At 31.4% G+C, this 20,890-nt stretch overlaps 1 protein-coding gene across 1 annotated transcript in view; it reads left to right on the top strand.

Annotated features, from left to right (window-relative positions):
• Positions 1 to 20,890, top strand: part of LOC118182070 (E3 ubiquitin-protein ligase AMFR-like) — a 93,387-nt gene that overhangs the window by 20,880 nt on the left and 51,617 nt on the right. Inside the window, exons 6-11 of the mRNA XM_085822018.1 lie at positions 3,285 to 3,325; positions 9,262 to 9,394; positions 9,849 to 9,982; positions 11,233 to 11,343; positions 16,390 to 16,565; positions 18,416 to 18,525. Of these exons, the coding sequence (XP_085678144.1) occupies positions 3,285 to 3,325; positions 9,262 to 9,394; positions 9,849 to 9,982; positions 11,233 to 11,343; positions 16,390 to 16,565; positions 18,416 to 18,525 (705 nt within the window). The remainder of the gene's footprint in view (positions 1 to 3,284; positions 3,326 to 9,261; positions 9,395 to 9,848; positions 9,983 to 11,232; positions 11,344 to 16,389; positions 16,566 to 18,415; positions 18,526 to 20,890) is intronic.

Raw genomic sequence — 20,890 nt, 5'->3', positions numbered from 1 at the left:
AGAGAGAAAGAAGTAGTGTTTGGCTGACATCTGCTTCAGTTTTGAATTTTTCCCTATTCAAAAAAAAAAAAAAAAAAAAAAAAAAAAAAACTTTGTGAGGAGAGAAACTAGTGATAATTATGGGGTTCTAGGTTTTGGGAATATGGTGGATGTGATTGAATTTCTCAGCCCAGCTCTACAATTTTCCAATGAGTTGCTGAAGCAACATGTGGTTTGGCATTATAATGATGCAGTGTGATGTGCTTTCTATTGAACATTGTTGGCTTTTTTTCTTTGACTGTTTTGTTTAAGTCATCCATTAGCTGACAGTATCTTTCTGAACTGATCTTTTCATTAGGTTTCCAAAGTGCTCGTAATGTGTTGGTCCTCGGACGTCCCATCATATAACATAATATTCTGTTGTTTCAGGCTTAAGCTTGGTTTAGGGGTGGAGGTAAAGGTTATTGATGCTCAAGCTTGGTTTAGATTTATGAATATAATATGAAATGATTTGTTGAGATGAGTTAAGCTTTTCCACCCACTTTGGATAGTGGTTAGCGACGCTGACTGCTATACGAAAGAGCCCGAGTTCGAATCCTGGAGAAGACATGGTTATTTATAAATGTATATAGTGTATATGCAGCATGGGAGCATTCTAAATATGTGATGAGCCGAAAGTCTTCTTGAGAGTTCAGTGGGAGACCCTTGGACCCATCTCTTCATTAAAATTGGGGGAGAACTGAGTAAAGTCATACTGTGTTCAGGATTCTTGCCAATGGCAGATGCAGTCTTGCACTCCTTGAAAATGAATTTCACGAACTTGTTCTGTTGCTATTGTCAGATGAGTGAGATAAGCCGTAACACCAACAAGATACTTTTCCACTCTATCTGATGTTGTCAAAAAGGATCTTGCTCCATCATTGTCTTGACAAGATTGCCATTGATTGGCGGCCTAGAACTTGGTTTGTCATTAAGGTCAAAATTACCTGCTTTAAAATTTTCTAACAATCTTTTAGATATTCTATCTGAAACTGCATTTTATTGAAAGATTTTCACTAAATTTCAATACGTTTCTGTGGTACATTTTCCTTGTTGATATTTGTACAAATTACAGTGTCATAAATGAACTTTATAGAAGGCCATTCTTACATGAGCCCTTCTCACTTAAAAATGATACGAGACACTTTTGTTTCAGTTGATTTATAACAGTATGTGCAAAAATGTAATGATAAAGGGTGACAGCCACACATGTCTTAAATGAACGTGTGCATGCATGTTTAAACTTGGATTATCAGACTGAACTTTCAAGTAGACCTGTATATTAGAGAATTTTTATATATCTATACATATAATAAAAGAAAGAGTATGTCTGTGTGTGTGTCAGTGTTCCTTTCGTTCGCATTGCGTGTAAACTAATAGACCCACAGCTACGAAATTTGGTACATAGGTGCATCTAGACAAGAGCCAGTGTACCTTGAAGCGATTTTTTTCGAAATTCAAATTATAATTTTTTAAATTTTATGTTTTTTGATGAAATTGCATCATTTTGAGACATAATGGGCTATAGGAAAGTGAGATTTTACTCTACACACTCCATTTTCGCATTGTCATGAAACGTAGGCACTTAGCTATTTTATGAACTTAAAATAAATTTCATGTTTCAATAAATTGATTAAATACGAATTTATTTAACAAAGTGAGCTTAATACCTTTTCAACAGGATTTTTTCTAAAAAAATTTATTTTTAAAAATGTACAGTTTATTTTTCTTTGATTTTTGGACACATTAAACTTTCATCCTTGCGACTGCTTTTACAAAATGAATTTTGCAAAAACTATAATATTTTGTATTTTAAAAAAAATTTTAAATGAAGCTTCTGAGTACACTTCTCGCATCTCACATCTTTAAAAATGTGATTTTGGCAACAGTTTTCCTTTCTTATTGTTGTTGATAGATTTTTGATGAAATTGCATCATTTTGAATAGTTTCATTCTTTTAGAAATATGGGTTTGGCAACAATTTTTCATCATATTTCTTATGCCACTGTTTTTAAGAGATTGGCATATTTCATTGTCATTTTTTTATATATATATATAATACATTTTTATTGATTTTTTTTGATAAAGTTGTTCTGCAGTGTAAAATTCTGCGTGGAATTTTTTGTTTTGAGTTTCGTTCATGTTATTTTTTTGCTTATTTCAGTATTTTTAAGATATTGAAAAGTTTTGCATGATTTTTTTTTCTTCAACGAAAAGTTGGTTAATTTTTTATTGGGATAATTAATATTTGTATTAAGGAATATAACTTATTGTAATTTTTGGTTAATCTTCGGATTATGGTAACTTGGCGATTTTTTGGCGAAAATTTGGCGACCAACCCTGCTACAGCAACCCGCTAGTTTTCTTTTGAACGCCATTTTGTTTTCACGAAGTAAAGGCATTTTTTTTTTTTTTTTTACTCAACATTTTTTCCAACAATCTGCTAGCCGAATTACGCTTATGCTAGAACTTTTATGGAACAAAAGTGCTTAATCATGACGAAGATTAGGTGCGAAATTGGGAGAAAGTGCAGAATCGCCCACTGCTTGCCACGTTTTTAAGAATTGCACATACACGGTATCATCCATGTACACGTCGACCCATTTTCACTTAAAAAAACATCCCAGATTTGCACAAAATTGGCATTGCACACACTCTTGACTTTATCCATGTACACTGCTAAAGTCCTAGCTAGTAACCTTTATCGCCTTACCAAAATGTTGCCAAACTACCTGTTACCATATTGCAAAGATTAGCCTAATTTTTTTTTCTCTTGAAAATATAAGATAAAGTATCATTAATTATACTTTGCTTTTCAGAATTTTTTGAATTCTTTTTTGTTATTTATTGCTCATTTCACTGTCTTTAAGATATTGAAAAGTTTTGAGTGATTTTTAGGAAACAAAGTCCTTAACCTCCTTTATGCCATTTGAGTTCTTGAGATTTTGCAAAGGGAAGTTGGTTAATTTATTTATTAGGATAATTAATATTTGTATTAAAGGATATTGCTTATTTCATTGTAGTTTTGTTATACGTAATAACTTTTTTTTTATGAAATTGTTCTGCAGAGTAAAATTCTAAGCAGTTTTTAAATTTAACATTTGGTGTTCCCTTCAGACATTTTTCCGGTACATTTAAAAGCCAGACGAAGGCTGGTAGCGAAGCTGCTAGTATATATACATATTTTTTTACTATGTATTTAAATATTTTCCACCTTGTTTTAACACTAAATAATAATTTTTATTTTTTCTTTTTAAAATTTTGCAGTGGACCTTAGTAATTCTTAGGACGTTATATGTTTTAATGAGGTTTGTATAAATGCTTTATTATCTCTCCCTTATTTCATTGATGCTGTTAATATATGTGCTATAGTAAGATGTTTTCTATTTCTACACAGGTGTATATATATAAATTAAGAAATTTAGAACTAATTTTTCAGAAAGACCAAAAATTTTAATTCATAATTAATAAATTTCAAATAATCCTATAAATGCAATAAAGAATTTAAAAAATATTAAAACCAAAACTTTTCAAACAAGTAATACTCCAATTCAAAAATATTAATGAAATTTAAAGAATAATGAGGAATTCAATCAACTTCTATGCCACTTAGTCAGGAGGAGGAACATTGAAATCAATGTACATTGAAATTGTTCATTGGCTAATTCTGAGTACAGGCATGGATTTTTGTGGAAGAGAGATTTCAATTGATTTCAGTGTTCCTCCTCCTGAGTAAGTGGCATTGAAAGTTGATTGAATTCCTCATTATTCCTTAAATTTCATTAATTTTTTTTATTGGAGTTGTGCTTGTTTGAAAAGTTTTAGTTTTAACATTTTAACATTAAAATTCTTTATTGCATTTATAAGATATTTTGAAATGTATTAATTATGAATTTCAATTTTTGGTCTTTCTGAAAAATTAGTTCTAAATTTCTTACTTTATGTCTTTACTGATAATTTTTCAGCTGTTTAATGCGCAAAAATACTAGGCATGTTTTTATTTTGTTTAAAAAATTATTTTGTAATTACACACACACACACACACACATATATATATATATTTTTTTTCAAAATAAAGTGATTAAAAATACATTTTGAAGGCAAGTTTGTGAATTTTAACTTACTAGTTTGATCTTTAAATTTCTAATAAACTACTTATTTTAAACTTTAATTTGTTCATTTTTAAACTTTTTAATGATTTTGAATTAACTTTTAATATTCAAATGCACTTTTGTTTTTGAGTTTGAAAATTAGTGTAGGGGTATGTCTTATAAAGTAAGCATCTTGTTCAGATTAATTGTGTTCTTAATGAGAAAATTTAAGTTTAAGATTATTTGCTGTTTATTTTGTGTAACAGGATTTTTTTGGTCTTAAATAGAGTAATGTCTTTATTTGGATTGAGTATTAATTGTGATTTATGATTTGGATTTAGCAAATAATAATTTGATGCTTACTTAGAAGTAAGATGAAACACTCGTTCTTAATTTAGTAGTTGTTAATTGATGGTAGATTGGTTTATCCCCTTGATAAGTCGACTAATCTGTGATCATTGACAATAGCTACTTTCTCAATAATTATAGAATGTTTAATTTTGGTTTTGGTATTTTTGCAATTACAGATTTTTCTTTGCAGATTTTTGTGTTTTTAAGAAAGGAGATTGAAAATACTATTTAAACTACTAATTAGAATTCTGACTTTTAATTTTTTTTTTTTATTTCATTCGTGGTTTTAAATTGAATTTGTGTTCCTTGGAGATGATATATGGAAAGTTTTCTTATTATAAATTATTATGAATTATATAAATATTTTTGCTCATTTTGTATTATAATTCTTCTCCTTTTCTGTTATTTCCTTGTATATAGTAAAGGAAGTATTGTAATAGCAAAACATTTTGTGTATCATATTTCAACAAAAATATTCATTTGACCAGTTTCGAAACCATTTAAGCAATGTTTTGCATGACATCTATATGTGCGAACCAAATAAAGGACTGTATTTTCCTAAATTGACTGTAAAATTGATACAGAAGGAATTATTTTCTTGATGTCTGTAACGTACATATGTATCTCGCGTAACTCAAAAACAAGTATCCTCGGAACATTGAAAGTAGTATATGGAACTCTTATAAACATGTTGTTTTGCATCTCTCTTTTTGGTAACAATTGGCCACATCAAAAGTATATATATGTAAGATAAAATTATATGAATCAGAATTATAATATAACTATAAACATTAATTCTTCCTCTCTATTCTAAAATCGTAGTAACTTCTCTGCATTGCGTCATTCAAATTAATCATGCAATCTTACGTAACCGTTAATACCAGATGCCTCTTGACGACCAATCACCGAATTGCAAACAAAAACTTTTCTCTTCGCGTGCTTCCATCTTGCATAGCTACGCACTTCAGCTTTTGCTCTCTACTGTGCTAACATGTAATTTCGCTGGCTTGCTTTCGATCCCAACAATATCAAAAGTGTAAATCTTCTGTGGAAAGACACGACTAGAGTGCCAAGTGATTGTGGCCACAAATATCCATTGGAAATAAAAATGGAATTAAAACTGCCTAGACTGCCAAGTTTTTTAAATACTACGCAATCAAAATTCTTCTTCAATATGGATCTAAGCACGCATGACAGTGTTCCGTCTTTTCCTTGTGCTTTTATTATGACACACACACACACATATATATATATATATGTAGTATTTTAATTATGTAGGAGAAATCCGGGACTTTTAGCAGTTTTTGATATTCATCATAGCTGAGAAGTCAGTAGTGGCTGAGGGTAAAGGTATGATGACATGGTTAACACAACTGAGCTTGCAGTATCGTAGTCTTTATTTTCATGCATATCAAACCATTTTGGTAGACATTTATCCAGTCATCGTTAAATATGATATTTTTGAATTACACTGGTTTTAAAAGTAAGACGTAGGCATCTTAGACTGGGAAACAAAGTAACATGGACGTTGGCATGGCGGAAGCTAGAAAAAGGAACGGCGTAGTTGTTTTGCAAAGCAGTATTTATACTGAGTAGATGCATAAGTATATTTAAGCTGCTATTGGTTAATTTTAGGTTGTTACGTAACATGGAAAAATCTCGAAATTTGGGTGAACAGATGAATTTGGGGGGGACACAAAATCTAGAGTAGTTAATTTTGTGGTTGCATGTCGTTTCTTAAAGCAGCCATCATATTTTATTACATATATAATACCCACTGTGTTATCTAGCCCAGCGAGCTCATTTTTTTTTTTTTTTTTTAATTCCTGTATGTTGGTAAATTGTGCATTTTTGTGCTTTAAAAGTGACTGAAATGTGTTGTTCTTATGTTGTGGTTACGGTTTTTATGCCTTTAGTTAATCTGCGTGCAATAGTTGTAGAATTACCAACAATTAAAATATTTAAATGATGTTAAGCCTAATGAGGCCACCATTTGTTTACATATGAAATTCTTAGTAGAATAGTGAATTAAGTTGGTTTGCAAACCAACTTCAGTGTCTATTTGCACAGTGGGACAAAAATAAACTTTCAGTTTTGTGCATTGGAAAATCTGTCTTCCTGCCCACTGGCTTGAATTGCTTGTTTTTGCACTAATTTTAATTGTAAAATTGGTTTTTAAACCGTTTTTGGTGTTTTGTATTTTACAATATTTAGTGAAGCTTTTTTTGAGTTTTTATGTATTTTTGCCTTGCCATAAAATGAGAACTGAATAAGAAATATATCTCTGATGAAATTCAAGGAAATAAGTATAAATGAAATGCAGGAAAAAGTGTGTATAAATTTAATAGGTCTTACAAGGAAGTCATGTGGTCCACTTCAGATATTTTCGGACTCAAGCCAAGTATAAAATTTTTGCCAGTTCATCTGAAAAGCATCTCTTTTAATTTTAATGTCTAAGTAAAATTTTCTGCTTCTTTGCTTTTTTGTACCGCAATTACAGGTTTTGATTTTAGCTATCTTATTTTTTGCAATCTCAGAAGCATTTTCTGATAAATAAATACCAGAAGGCAAAAAAGACTGGTGTCGGATTAGTATATTTAACATAGAATTTGCTTTTGCATGCACGTAATGTTTTACCCTTTTACAACATTGTCATAGTTTCCTAAAATTAGAGTTCTGATTCTTCTGACTCCCTTTTCAGGTCATTTATTTTAGCTTTCATGTTTTTTTTTGTTAACAGTATAAATGTTTTCAGTAACTAAACTTTCTTTACATTTTTACTTTTTTTGCATTTTGATCTGATACTGAAGTGTGCTTTCATGAACGGTGTATGTTTTTATTTGAAATATAGTATATAGTTAATTATTATAATTCTTGACACAGATGAAGCATGGGTTAGTCTAAATCTGCAAATTAGAAGCAGGGCATTTTCAAATTGAAGTATATAGACACCTGATTATCTAAATAGATGATATTTAGGCTAGGAAATATTTCTAGAGAATAAGAATAGTAAACAAAAAGATAGGATAAAACACTTAACAAGCCAAGAAAATCATTATTTACTTTTAAATGCTTACTGCAGCACAGAACCAACTATCACTTTTTAAAGCGTTCCTCTGTTTCTGCATCACTGATATCAAAAGAGGATTCTTAATTTAAGAAAACCAATAGTATACACTTCATTTAATTCCTGTTATAGAAACATCCTTAACTCGTCAGATGCTATCAGAGCAGTTTAGAAGACCTAAGATCAGGTGACTTATGTGCTTTTTTAATGACAAATCAGTATTCAGATAATCTCAACATTTTAATTAAATGTAAAAAGTCCTCATTAGATTTTACTAATTTTTATCATATTTTAATTATCTTCATTTCAGAGAGAAGTATTTAAATAGGTCAGTACGTATATATTTATATATTATAGTTCTTTCAAGATTAATATGATACAATTATTTAGTGTTTATGTTTTTCCCCTTTTGTTCAGTTAATTTGTCATTCATTTATTTATTTAAAATATAAACTAAAAATAAGCAAGTTATGAAATTTTATAACTTTTCAGAGAAACTTTTCCAAATAGGACAAAATATGAAGATAAATAATGACAACCAAATTTCTGTCTCATTTATTAAATTTTTTTGGTGCATGAATAAAAATACATATGTTGTTTGTAAATAAGTAAGTCTCTGTTTCTTACTACAGCTTAACACTTGATAGTATTAGATTCTGATTACTTTTGTAGCCTTGGAGAGAAATTATTGAAAATTAACATGGATTTTAGATGCTCATCAATCAATTGTGTTCTATTCTGCAAATTTTCAACTGTGTGTGTGTGTTAGTGAAATTTGTACATTGAAACCTTTGAATAGGGTTTATATTGTAAATTAATTAAATGCATTCAGAGATTTTTCTGCCTTGTTGTTCATGTTTGTTTTTAATGAAATAAAAATAATATAAACTCAGAACTTAATAGCTAAAACCTTGAAATCTTTGTAAGACCATATTTGCAACAACTATATAATTGAAATGTATATGCGAACCTCATCAAATTGGTTCACGTTTCACCAGTTTGACATCTCTGTTATAAATTAATATGTTATCTATTCGAATGTAAGCAATCTTTTTATTTTAATTTGTAACACTTTACTTATTTATAAATTTTTCTAATTTTTCATATTTTACTTATTAAAGTAAAATATGAAATTTTTTGCTTTGTTCTGATGCTTTCAGAGTATTGAAAATGGGCATTTTGAAAGTGTTTTCATTTTAAAAGTATTAGGTATTGTAAGCATTTCTTTTATGCTTCAAGTATGTGTATTTTTGAAGATCATTTTTGTTTATTAGGTTTTCAGTTGCTAGTGGGTTATTTGGAATAGGAGCTGTGGTAAGCATCGAGGTAACTCTTACAGCAATCTCAATATTTATTACTTCAGCTACTTGATGAGTAATAAACATTGAGATGATGATTTTTTTAAAATTGGGTGATGATGGTGATTTTCCTTAAATTTCTGTAACATTGTCTAGCTATTGCCTGCGATTTTGCTTTAAAGTAGGAAAAAAGAATTTATATACCATGGGTTTGAACTCTTTTCTCTAGACCTATAGCTACATATCCAGTGCATTATTTAAATGTGTGAAAGAATAGCTTATTTTTCATGTGCTAAAGATATGGTTACCAAAAGCAAGCAAGTACTTATTGATAGATCATCATCATTTTTGTGGTTTACCACAGTTTCTGATGCCAAATAGCCCCTAAATATGTATTTTGTTGCACAGTTATATTCTAATTTATTTTTATTAAACAGGTACATTTTGCATTTATATGATGTTACCCATGAAGGAATATGGGAAAGAAGAGGTGTTTACAATTATTATTGTGAATTTGTATTTGAGTTAACAAGTTATATAGTTGATTTTCTTCATCATTTACATATGCTCGTGAGTAGTGTTATGTATATCATTTTGTAAATAATTTGACTAAAATTTATTTTTACTATAATAATTAATAAACTATAAGTCATAAGCTTTTCTTTGCATTAATATATATATCATTCTATGATTGGAAATTTTTTCTTTTTTTGAAAAAAAAAAAAAAATTCTATTTTTTTTTTTTCAAAAGAGAGAATTTATTGGAAAATGTAGAATTTTGCTAAAGAAAATTATGTGTATCATTTAGCCATATATAAGTGCTAAATTAACTGTTTAACTGGCTGTTACTTTTCTTCCATTGCTTAAAAACATGTTTGATTTTTTTATCACGATTTAATTTTTCAATTATTTTAAATTTAGGGATTTTCTCATTTATTATTCTGTATTTTATTTTCTTAACAAAACAACAAATGTTTGGTTTTTTATCACTAAAAATATTAAAAAACAAAAATTCTTTTTTTAGTTGTGGGGTAATATTTTCTTATCCATGGCAAGTCTTGTAATTTGTATGCAGCTTAGATGCTTGTTTAACGAAATCCAGCGCAAGCTGATACGGCATAAAAATTATTTGAGAGTATCCAAGCATATGGAAAACAAGTGAGTTGTGTACTTCACTTAAAAGTTGTAATAGCTATTATTTAATGTTATACCTCATTTTAGTATGTAAATTGCTTGGATTAAAAATTGAATAATACCTTTGGGTATTTTATGCTTGTGTGAATTTCCTGAAAGGAATTTATTAAATTTTTGATTTTGATATCATGATTAGAGTAAGTTTTGATGTACTTTTTATTTATTGGTGGAGGAGTTAAAGCAACACGTATCAGCATAATATTCATAAATTTGCAGAACTAGTTTCGAAGGTTTAAATACAGAAATTTCCAAAGCAGTCCTGTATATTTATGAATATTATACTGATATTTATTGCTTTAACTCTTCTGGTAATCTTAATTTGGCAATTCAAAGTGGTATTTATTATTAACTGAATTTGTCTGTAGACATTTTTTGCCCACCTGCGGCCGAGCGGTAAAGTCGCTGAACACTGGTAGTTCGGTCCGAGATTCGAATCCCACGAACGGACTGTCTGCATGGGTGTTTTCGTGGTTTTTCCCCATGTGTACCATGTATACCAGCCAGTTTCCCTTATCAAGTCCTCCATGAAGGCATCCCTCCCCTTAGGCAGATAGCCCTCGAGGCTTTGCCGTAATTAAATAACCTAACTGTTGACGTTTTATCCGTTTTGATCAAATTTTCACAAATGATGCTTTTTGTAGATAATAACACTCCACCTTTTTTATACCTAATTGTTAAATTATAGTTAATTTTTGTCATTAAAAAATGTCGATTTAGAAAATATTACGTACATTGAACCTTTCGAGGCAATCACTTCACCTAAGATCACCTACCTCTGATATCTGTGATAATCTATCATCATCACAAATAATAACTCTCTATATGTCTTATGTCAAATTATTAAATTATTATGAATTTTTTAATTAGAAAATTTTAATTTGAAAATATTATGTACAGTGAACGAGGCATGTTCATCTTCAAAGACATTCCATAGTCGTCGGATAATCAGAGAATACCATATTAACTTCCCAATAATTTATTAACAATTTATTAACACTTATGTTTATCACTTAGAGTTTTATGTACTTTTTTAGTTCAGATACGCTAAAATATAAATACTGAAATGATTTTTCTGTACAGTTACATCATGTATAGTAGCGTTGTATGTTCTTTCACGAGAATTGTTGCATCTTGTGGATAATATGAAGTCAAAGCTTTTTCATTTAATCAGTTAAGATGATTTTTTACTGTAATATATAATTTATTTCTTTTAGTTATCCTCTTGCCACTAAAGAAGAACTGGAAGCTAACAGTGATGACTGTGCTATTTGCTGGGATCGTATGGAAACAGCTAGGAAGCTACCTTGTGGTCATATGTTTCATACGTTAGTGCTATTTTAATCAATAAAGTATTAAAGTACTTTTTAAATTTCTATTTCTTTATATATATTTTAAATTTGTGTAATTTAAAGCACAAAAATTGCCTTTTTTATTATAAATGCAGTGCTTTTTAAAAGTATCATTTAAAGCATATTAAGCATTATAATGGGAAAATTAAATTTTCTTTCTTCAAAATAAACACTCAGCAAAATAACCTTTAAAATGTAATCTTTTAAATCTCATATAAAAAGAATTACCAGCATAACATTATCTTATTATTACATTATATTATCCCAATACACTTCAGAAGATAACTGCACAGCTTTCTTTTTTACTGTCTACCAACAGTGGTATAATCCAGATTCAAACTTTTTTGGGGGGGGAGAGGGGCAAGAGAGCAAACCTCAGAGTGAGGGGAGAAAAGTTATTACAGTTTTTGATTTTTTACAGCCTCTCCCTCTGGTCCCAATGCTATCCTAACGAGAAAACAGCAGTAAGTTTCCTAGAATGTCCTCTTCTGCATAACGGTTAAAGAAGTGATGAATTTGAGTCAGTGCAAGGTTTTAGGTCGAGGAACGAAAAACACCTAATGGAGTATCTGGTTCACTTAAGTTTGAAACCTTATAGGTTAGTTAGTCAGTGAGCATTGAGTCATAATAGCATATAATTTATATATTTTCTTTTCGGCAGATTTGCTGTCGGGGTGTTTGGAAATCCAAACTTGATCTCCAGGTTTAAATTGATATCCAGGGCTTTAACTTGTATCAGCATATTTTTGTAGATACTCTTGTTTCTTTTTAGCCATTTCCTTTATCTGGTTGACTGTGGTGGCAAATCTGTTCAAATGTGGGTTACTTTCTGCTATAAAATTATTATTGGAGATAACATGCCCAAGATCATGTGTAATGTTGTACGGTGTATGTAATTCTTCCAAATTGGAGAAATGCAGCAGTTTGGCCTGTGGATTCGCATCTGTGAGCATTTATTGTAGAATGAAATCTCAGAAACGTTTTTGCCTAAGAAGTATGTTTATCACCTGCAAGTATGGCTAATCTAGGTCTCAGATACCTATTCTTTCATTGTACAAGATTTGATTGAGGGTTTGCATTGGAGGAAATACTTGGTCAATGTTAAAAAGAGAAAACACTTGCAGCATGATATTGCTAGTGAACTGATCACTGATTAACTTTCAAGGCAATCCATATCCTAAGAAAATATCTTTGATTAATATAATGGCACATTTGTTTTCAGTATCGATGGGTAAAGCGAAAAGCTCTACCCATTTCATGTTGCAATCTTCAGCAATAAAAAATCCATTTTTTCATGTTGATGCTTTCAGGTAGTGGGTCAAATAAATCAGTAGCATTTTGAAACATTGACCATTTATTGGTGTTTGGAGTAACCTGGATGGTTTTTGGTTTGAAAGTTTGTCATAGTTACAGTCATTGTAGTTTCTTATGGAATCTGCAGTGTATTTGCACATTCCTGTGAAACAATGCCTTTTGGAAATTCTGTGGTGTGTCCCTTCAGTACCATAATATCCTGCTGTAGGAGCATAGCATCTAATATTGTGTAAGACTACTTTCTCACTCATGTACTGGTACTACTAGTTGAGTTTCTTTTGATTCAGTGTCTGGGGAATAGCGATACGGAATTCTTGTTCATTATATAACCTCATCTGATCCAGTTAGGGAAATATTCATCTTTTACTTCACTTTCAAAAGATTCTATGATCTTTTTAAGATGTGTATTCGTCAGCTGTTCTCCATAGATTTCTACTGCATTCTGGTTGGTGTATCAGTAGATATCATACAAACTTTGCATGATTTTCTTTCATGTGGGATATGATAACATATTGGCTGTAAAATTAGCTCTTTCAGGGATGTATTCCATCTTCAAATTAAAATAAATTTCCTTGTAATAGCACCCAAAGTATAATTAAAAGTATCATAAGTATAATTAAATAATATAAGGTTTTGTTGCATCATTTTCTGTAAAGTGGGAGGGCTAGTGAGAAATTGTTTTAATGTTTGGAAAGAGTTTTGTTTATCTGGTCTTCTTGTCCAGCTTATGTTTTTCTTAGATTACTTAGAATTAATTTTTAAAAATTTCGGTTTGAATCTTTTACACCAGGAAAGAGTCTGCAAGAAAGACTGTGCTTGTTTCCCATTTATTTAGAGCAGGCACCTTCTGTATAATTTTTTTTTTTTGGATCAACCTCTCTTCTTTCACCAGTAATCCATTGACCAAAAAAATTCACTTTGCTGCAAGCAAAACTTTCTCGCAACTTGCATTAAATTTAAATTGTAGTAGTCTCTCGAAAACTGCTTCTAGATCAGCTACGTCTTTTTTGAAAGTCTGTGGTAGTATTATAATATCTAAGTAAGAGAGAACAACCATATCTTTCAGGACACATCAGAATTTATAAATTAATCTCTGAAAAGCAACTGGGGTAGTTTTCAATGTGAAAAGCATTTGAACGAAACGGAAGGTTCCCGAGCACCAAAAAAATGCTATTTTGTCTCTGTCTGTAAGGCAAATGCTGACTTGATGGTACCCAGACCACAAATCAGTGGTTGTCAAATAGCATGTTTAGCAGCATGCAGCAAGTCATCCATCCTAGGTAATGGATATGAATCTGACATCATAACAGCATTTAGTTCCCAGTAATCGATGCAAAACTGGGCTTTTCTATATGGTTTTGGGCGCAAGAACTACAGGTGCGGCATAGGGAGACTCGTATTCTTCTATTATTTTCCTTCCAGCAGATCATCGAGCTCCTTCTTTATAATGTGCTTCTTGGCTGGAGACATCAGGTGCAGTGGCATTGAAACTGGAGGATTATTTCTCTTATTTATATAGTGTTCAGTATCGGGAATTGTTTCTTCCTTAAATGGAGTACAGTCTTGTATTTTTTTAGCGAGTTTCCCTTTTGGTTTTCAGTGAAATGTCTTCCTTCATTTTCTGTTAATCGAAATGTGTGAAATTCTGCATTAGTTTTTGGTGCTTAGGTGGTTTGAAATCATCATCACTAAAGCTAAATTTCTGTTTAAGTCATTATGTAATGCCAACTATTATTTGGAAGGTCTAAACAGTTCCGGCACTATGTAAAAAAAGTCAGTTCTTAAAAGCATTGGCTTGTCTTTTCCTGTATTTAGCCAAAATAAAGTTATTCAGAAAGATCATTCTTCAATTTCTATTTGGGTAATATCAATTTCTGATATTGAAATATTTCATCTGCGAGGAGCATAAAATTGCATATTTCAGAGCAAACTTGCAAATTTCGCTCTGATTCTGAGATAGTTTGTAACAATGATCTCCAGGTATCATTTCCCTGAAGAACTGTGATGGAGAACTATTGGGAGACTAGAGGCAGGACAAAGTCAGGCAGAAGTGGCCATATTTCTAAATGTGAGTCTTTCTGTGGCTCATAGACTTTGGCAACAATTTATAACCACATGTTGAGCCAAGGACGGCTAACCACTACGACGAGCACTGATGACCGATTTCGTTGTTATGCCTATCCTTGCTTGCTGCAACCACTGGAAGGTTGGTGTCAGCATCATCCAACTGTAGAGATCTTCGCGAAGGAGGTCTATATGCAAGGCGACCAGCCATTTGCATGCTGCTCGCATCACGTCATAGAAGGGATGATAAAGTGACATAAAGGTTCTTTATTAAGGGTGAGTGATTTCAGAGTGCACAAGTTTCATATCTGTGGTGAAACCCTGTGCCTTTGTTAACGATTCCGGTTGCAGCCTCGTGGGTCACTCCAGTGGATAAAGAGGTAAAAGAAGTCTTTTCATCAGGGTCATGAGATGGTCACTTTATTATTGTATATGAGGTGGTTTCCTGAGAAGAGAGAACAATTTTTCCTGTATAGAGCTATGGGCATGTTGGCCTGCTAAGAATGATCGTTCCTCGTGTATAATGCGTTAGAACATATTTCCCGTAACAAAATTCTGAAATTACAGGACTAAATATATCCAAGTCCCATACTGTCAAGATATGCAACTGTTAAGGTTTTCATGTTATTAAAATTCATGTTATTTTTAAAACTTGAGTTAGAAGTTCATTTCAACCTTGTGTCACAATCCAGAATTTGCGTAGCAGTTTCGGCTACTACACCACAAAGGGAACATTTTTGAGTTGGGCACATCAACATGTCCACCGGACAATCGATCGATAGAGGGCTGTTCATTTTGTGGATGAGTCCAGGTTTAGCCTCCAAATTTATAGTAGGCATTATTTGATTTGGAGAGAACCTAAAACGTCCATCAAACATCTGTGAAAGAGATGCATACAGAGGAGGCTGCGTCTATGTTTGGGGTGATATCTCTTTAGGTAGATGCACAGAATGTCTTCCTTGTGGAACCATGAATGCTCAGGCCTGTAGAGATGACATCCTTGATGCTTGTGTATGCCCTTATGCTGGAACAGTAGGCGATAATTTCTTGCTCCATGATGACAGTGCCAGACTGCAGGGGGGCTCACATCATGGATGATTATCTTCAGCAACAAACAATTCAGTGCTTGGAGTGGTCAGCTCGATCTCTGGATCTGAATCCTACTGAGCATATTTAAGATGCTTTAGAAAGAGATGTGGTTGCTGTCAGTCCACCTCTTCAGCCCCTTGCCATGCTTGCAACTGCTTTGGAAGAGCAATGGCTTTTACTTCCTACAGAACTGATATACAGCATAATTGTCAGCATTGCACATCACTTGGATCAGCAAAGTGGAGGAATAAGAAACAACATGATACAATTTGTTATCATGTCATCTTACAGACCTATAAGGAATAATAATCTAATATCATTTTGAATACGATTGCTAAACAACATATACAGCAGACACACGTGCACGCATATGCCCTCCCACACACACAAAAAAAGATTAACTGTCAAAAGGTGCCAACAGATTGTGTAAGGCAACCAATTGTCTACAGTAAATCCAGACATTGCAGGGTTAAGGTATAATAATAAAGCATATGACAGTATTCAAATATTTTAGTAATGATTAAATTTTTTTTTTTTTTTTTTTTTTTTTTTTAGTTCTTGCTTACATTCGTGGTTAGAACAAGTTTCAAACTGTCCTACTTGCCGTGTTGCACTTGCTCAAAGAGATAACTCAGGTGCAGTCTCGGATGTAAATCGTAACAATATTCTTGGGCAGGATGCACAAGGCCGAAATCCTAACCCCACCACAAACCATTTCTTTCATTTTGATGGTAAGTATTATTTGAATTTAGGTCATGTGCTGATTTTCAATTTTTTATTATTTTTTTACACTTCAAATACTTAAATATTTAAAATGTTTATATTGGTTTTTGTAATTGATATTTTAATTACAGAATGACTTGTATTAATTTTTCAAGTATATATACCAATGAATTACGGTACTTACATATTAATGCAACATCTTAGTGCTATATGGTGACTTTTTACAGATGAAAAGGTAAAAGTTGCTTATTGGGTAAAAGTTGGTGATTTTCACATTTTTAAGAAAGATTCTCAAACTATGGATATTCATTTAAGTTGACAAATATTATCAATATATAAAAAGTCAACACAACAACACATTTTAGCAGTTTTAAATACAGATTTAATTGTTAAATTAAGATTTTGTGATGCATTAAGAAAATAAAATTAATCTCCATTAAATTTTTATAATTTTTTTGCAACATTATTTTTTCCAAGGGCAGAGCAATCTGTTTACGCTTAAAAAAAGCAGAGTATTGCTGAGACGTATCGCATGAACCTCAGCAATACCAGCTATCTACCAAATGCATTTGCTTGTTGTTTCCTGTAGAGATTTTACAGATTTTGTGGCAAAATTTTGTCTTACTGCAGAAATTATAGCAAAGTTGCTTCCATTGCTGGCAAATTCTACAAGCACATATTTTAATAAAAGCTAAAATTATTGCGGTTTGTATATGAAAAACCATTGAAATTTGGAATACAATAAAAAGAATGCATATGAAAATGGCAACATTATTTGACTGAAGGATTGTTACAGAAATGGTTGCCTAAAGAGTGGTTATGCACATTCTGAAAATTTGTGTAACACGTAAGAATCTAAATTACTGTTATACTCTTGAATTTTCATTATATTTTAAAGGTATTTTACTGTAACAGTTTTACTTTTCTAAGTTTTGTTATAATGATGTTTTAACTTTTTATATTGAATAAAATTTATTTAAAAAAACATTTTGAAAGGTGAGGAAGGGAAAATAAAAACTGCCAGAAACAATTTTTCTGCTCTTCTTCCATTCAATTGAAAGCGGTTGCCAAATACATAATATATTTACATATCTTGTAAATATATTAATATTAAAAGCAGTTGCCAAATACATAATATATTTACATATCTGTATGCACTTACATGTTTTTTCTTGTCTGCCCTAAAGTGTTTTTTTTATTTGATTATTTTTTCTTTGTGTCCTAAAAATAGTGGCATGGTTATAATAAAACGTTTTGAAATACATCATCTCAGAAGTGTGGCTGTTATATGATTCTCACATAGCACAAGTGATACAGATGCTTATATAGTAGCAAAAATGAAAGTAAAACCTGTCTGTTGTATAATAAAGAAACCAAAGCTTTTATTAATGTATAATAATAAAACACTGTCTTCTGTTGAAAGATAAAGTAACTTGCAGGCATACCATTTCTTAATTTAACATAGCAGCATAGCATTCCTGTTCCGATTAATGCTTCCTTTCATTTCATGAACATGTCATCTACAACCTTTCCTTTATGCTTTCCATTTATTATGTTACAAATATATAAATGTGGGCTTTGAACAATGCGAAGATAATGAGTGCATTCATTTTGGCACTGACATCTCTTTATTAGGGGCTTATTATTCTGTGAATTACTCTTGACTAAAAATGATCTGAAAGTCATAACTTCTGTTACTGAAGAAAAATTCTCTAGCTCCTACATCATTATCAGACCCAAACCTTTTAACACACACACACACACACACACTGGCATATGTATTTGTTTTTTTTTTTTCTACTGAAAAAAAAAAAAGGGGGCTATAGGTAACTATACTGAAAAATGTTTTTGTTTTCAGGTTCTCGCTATGTCAGCTGGTTTCCTAGTTTTTCTGTGGAAGTTAGTCATACAAGCTTGCTTGGAGGTAGACATCGAATTCCTATACATACATCTCAGTTAGATAATATGGTAAGTTTTTGCTTAATATAATGTAGTCAACACTTAACGTTTATTGTAGTTTAGTAAACAAAGTTGTCTGATTTGATCCCTAAAGTCCTTGAAATACCTAATCTTGTACAAAGTAAAGGAAGTTTTGTAATTGCAAAAAATTTCGGATATCATATTTCAATGAAAATATCCATTTTACAGGGTTGCCATGCTACCAGGAAAAGTCAGGGAATTTGAAAATTAACCATAAAAGGTCAGAGAATTTAAATATGTTGGTCAAAATATGAAAAGTCAGGTAATTTCATACAACAAAGTTTCCAGTAACCTCAAGAATCGAGACTTGCATGTGCGTGCGAAGTGCACATTGAATGAAAGAAAATACCTTTTTAGTCTCGCGTGAAACAAAATTAGTTTAATCTGAGTATATGGTTATACACGGGATTTGGCGACATTATGAGGAGCAGTAAACCGGACATTTATAATGAGCAGTATAAACGTGTCATTTTGGTGTGGGTGAAGATTTTCAAAATTGTGCCAAGGCTTACCCTTTACTAGGATTTACAACAAAAATCTTTCAAAGCTTTTTTTCTTTTTAATAAATGCCTTATTTGTCAATTTACAGTAAAATAAAAGAATAGTAATCAGTCATCTAGGCTAACCATTTAATATGGTTGTTCGCCAAATATCGCGATATTCACCAAAAATTGTTAATTATTGTAATTCAATTTTTAATCAAGTCATGCACTTTATTTTAATGCTATTCGTATCATTTAATGTGGCTTCTTTATTATAAATTTATTTGTTATTAGTTAATAATACTTCCAAATTTCAGACAATTTTCTCTGGCATACTCCTGAAACTAGTTCTAGCAGTACAATGACATACCATCACAAAATTTAATGCACATATTTTTGCTTATGTATGCTGCTAAATAAGTATAAAATACCTGAATTTATTTTAAATTTATTTTAAAATATCATTAAATAGATTTCTTTTTTTCGTATAGCTGCAAAATGGCTGCAAAAAAAAGGAATGCAGATTGGGCAGATTCTAATCTCAGTCTTCAGTGGATAAAACAACTTCTATTATAGTTGTAATTGTAATGTTTTGGAGATTATATATACAAGTCATATGTAATTGGCAAATTTTTCTCTTTCAAGTTGTACCATAATTAATTTACCTCTCAGCACAGCCAACGCACACTACGCGGATAGACTGGAATTTTCTTAAAACACACCTGAAAAGTTGGGGAATTTTGTTCTCCTGTTATAGTGGCAACCCTGATTCTCACCGCTTTTAAATGCAATTTAACAATGCTTTTGCATGACATCTGTGTGTAGGGGCAGAACAAAGGACTCTTTCTCAAAATGAATTTAAAATGGATTCAGAAGAGATTTTGTTTTGTGTGACATCTGTATGTACTTATGTACGTACATACGTATGTGTCTCGCTTAACTCAGAAATGAGTAGCCTCAGAATGTAGAAATTTTGTATAGGACTGCTATAACATGTAGTTGTGCACCTCCCTTTTCGGTTCAAATTGGCCACATCATAAATATATATATATATATATATATACACAGTGGTGGCCAAAATTGTGGACACTTTTGGAAATTTTTGTGTTTTTGAACTTTGTATGCTTATAGAAAATGTTACGTTTCGCAAAATGCAAACTTGTATGTATCATTTTAAAGAGATTTTATTACTGAATTCAATACAAAACACAAAATTCAATTATTTGCAATACAAAAAAAAGTTATATGTACTTTAATATAAATAAAAAACACAGTTATGAAGTGGTTTGTAATGTCTAGCTTTCCTGGCCAATCACTGTTCTTGTTCTGAGAACCAATCAAATGTTAGTAACTGCCAGTAGAAGCTGACATCATGTTTTACACTTGAAACAATTCATTATTTTGCTTTGTTCTGTAGAAGGAGGACCTGTTTTTTATATACTGCAATTACAAGTAGGAATTTTTGTAAAAATTTTTAATATTTAGTCAAAAAGCAATGACATCAAATAAAAGAGTAGATTGGACACCTAAAAAGAGATGTAATATTATTGTGTTACGAGAAAGTGGTCTTTCCTATGCTGAAATTGAGAGACAGGTGGGTGGTTCAGTGACTACATCTGGAGTCCGAAAGTTTTGTTTATCAGGAGACAAATTCAATAAAAAACAAAAAAGGAAAAGGCCGAAAAAGGTGCACCACATCTATTGATGACAGAAGAATAAAAAGACTATGTCTCCAAGATAGAAAAATGTCATCAGCGCCCATCAGAAGTGATCTGAATGATGCTGGTGTTTCTGTAAGTTCAAGAACAATCAGGAGAAGATTAACAGATGTTGGACTGAGAGGTGGAATTCCACGAAAAAAGCCATATCTT

The sequence above is a fragment of the Stegodyphus dumicola genome, chromosome 8, assembly GCF_044657685.1.
Source record: "Stegodyphus dumicola isolate Sdum_Otavi_A_Nest chromosome 8, ASM4465768v1".
NCBI classification, from domain to species: Eukaryota; Metazoa; Arthropoda; class Arachnida; order Araneae; family Eresidae; genus Stegodyphus; species Stegodyphus dumicola.
This window is presented reverse-complemented; position numbering and strand designations above follow the sequence as displayed.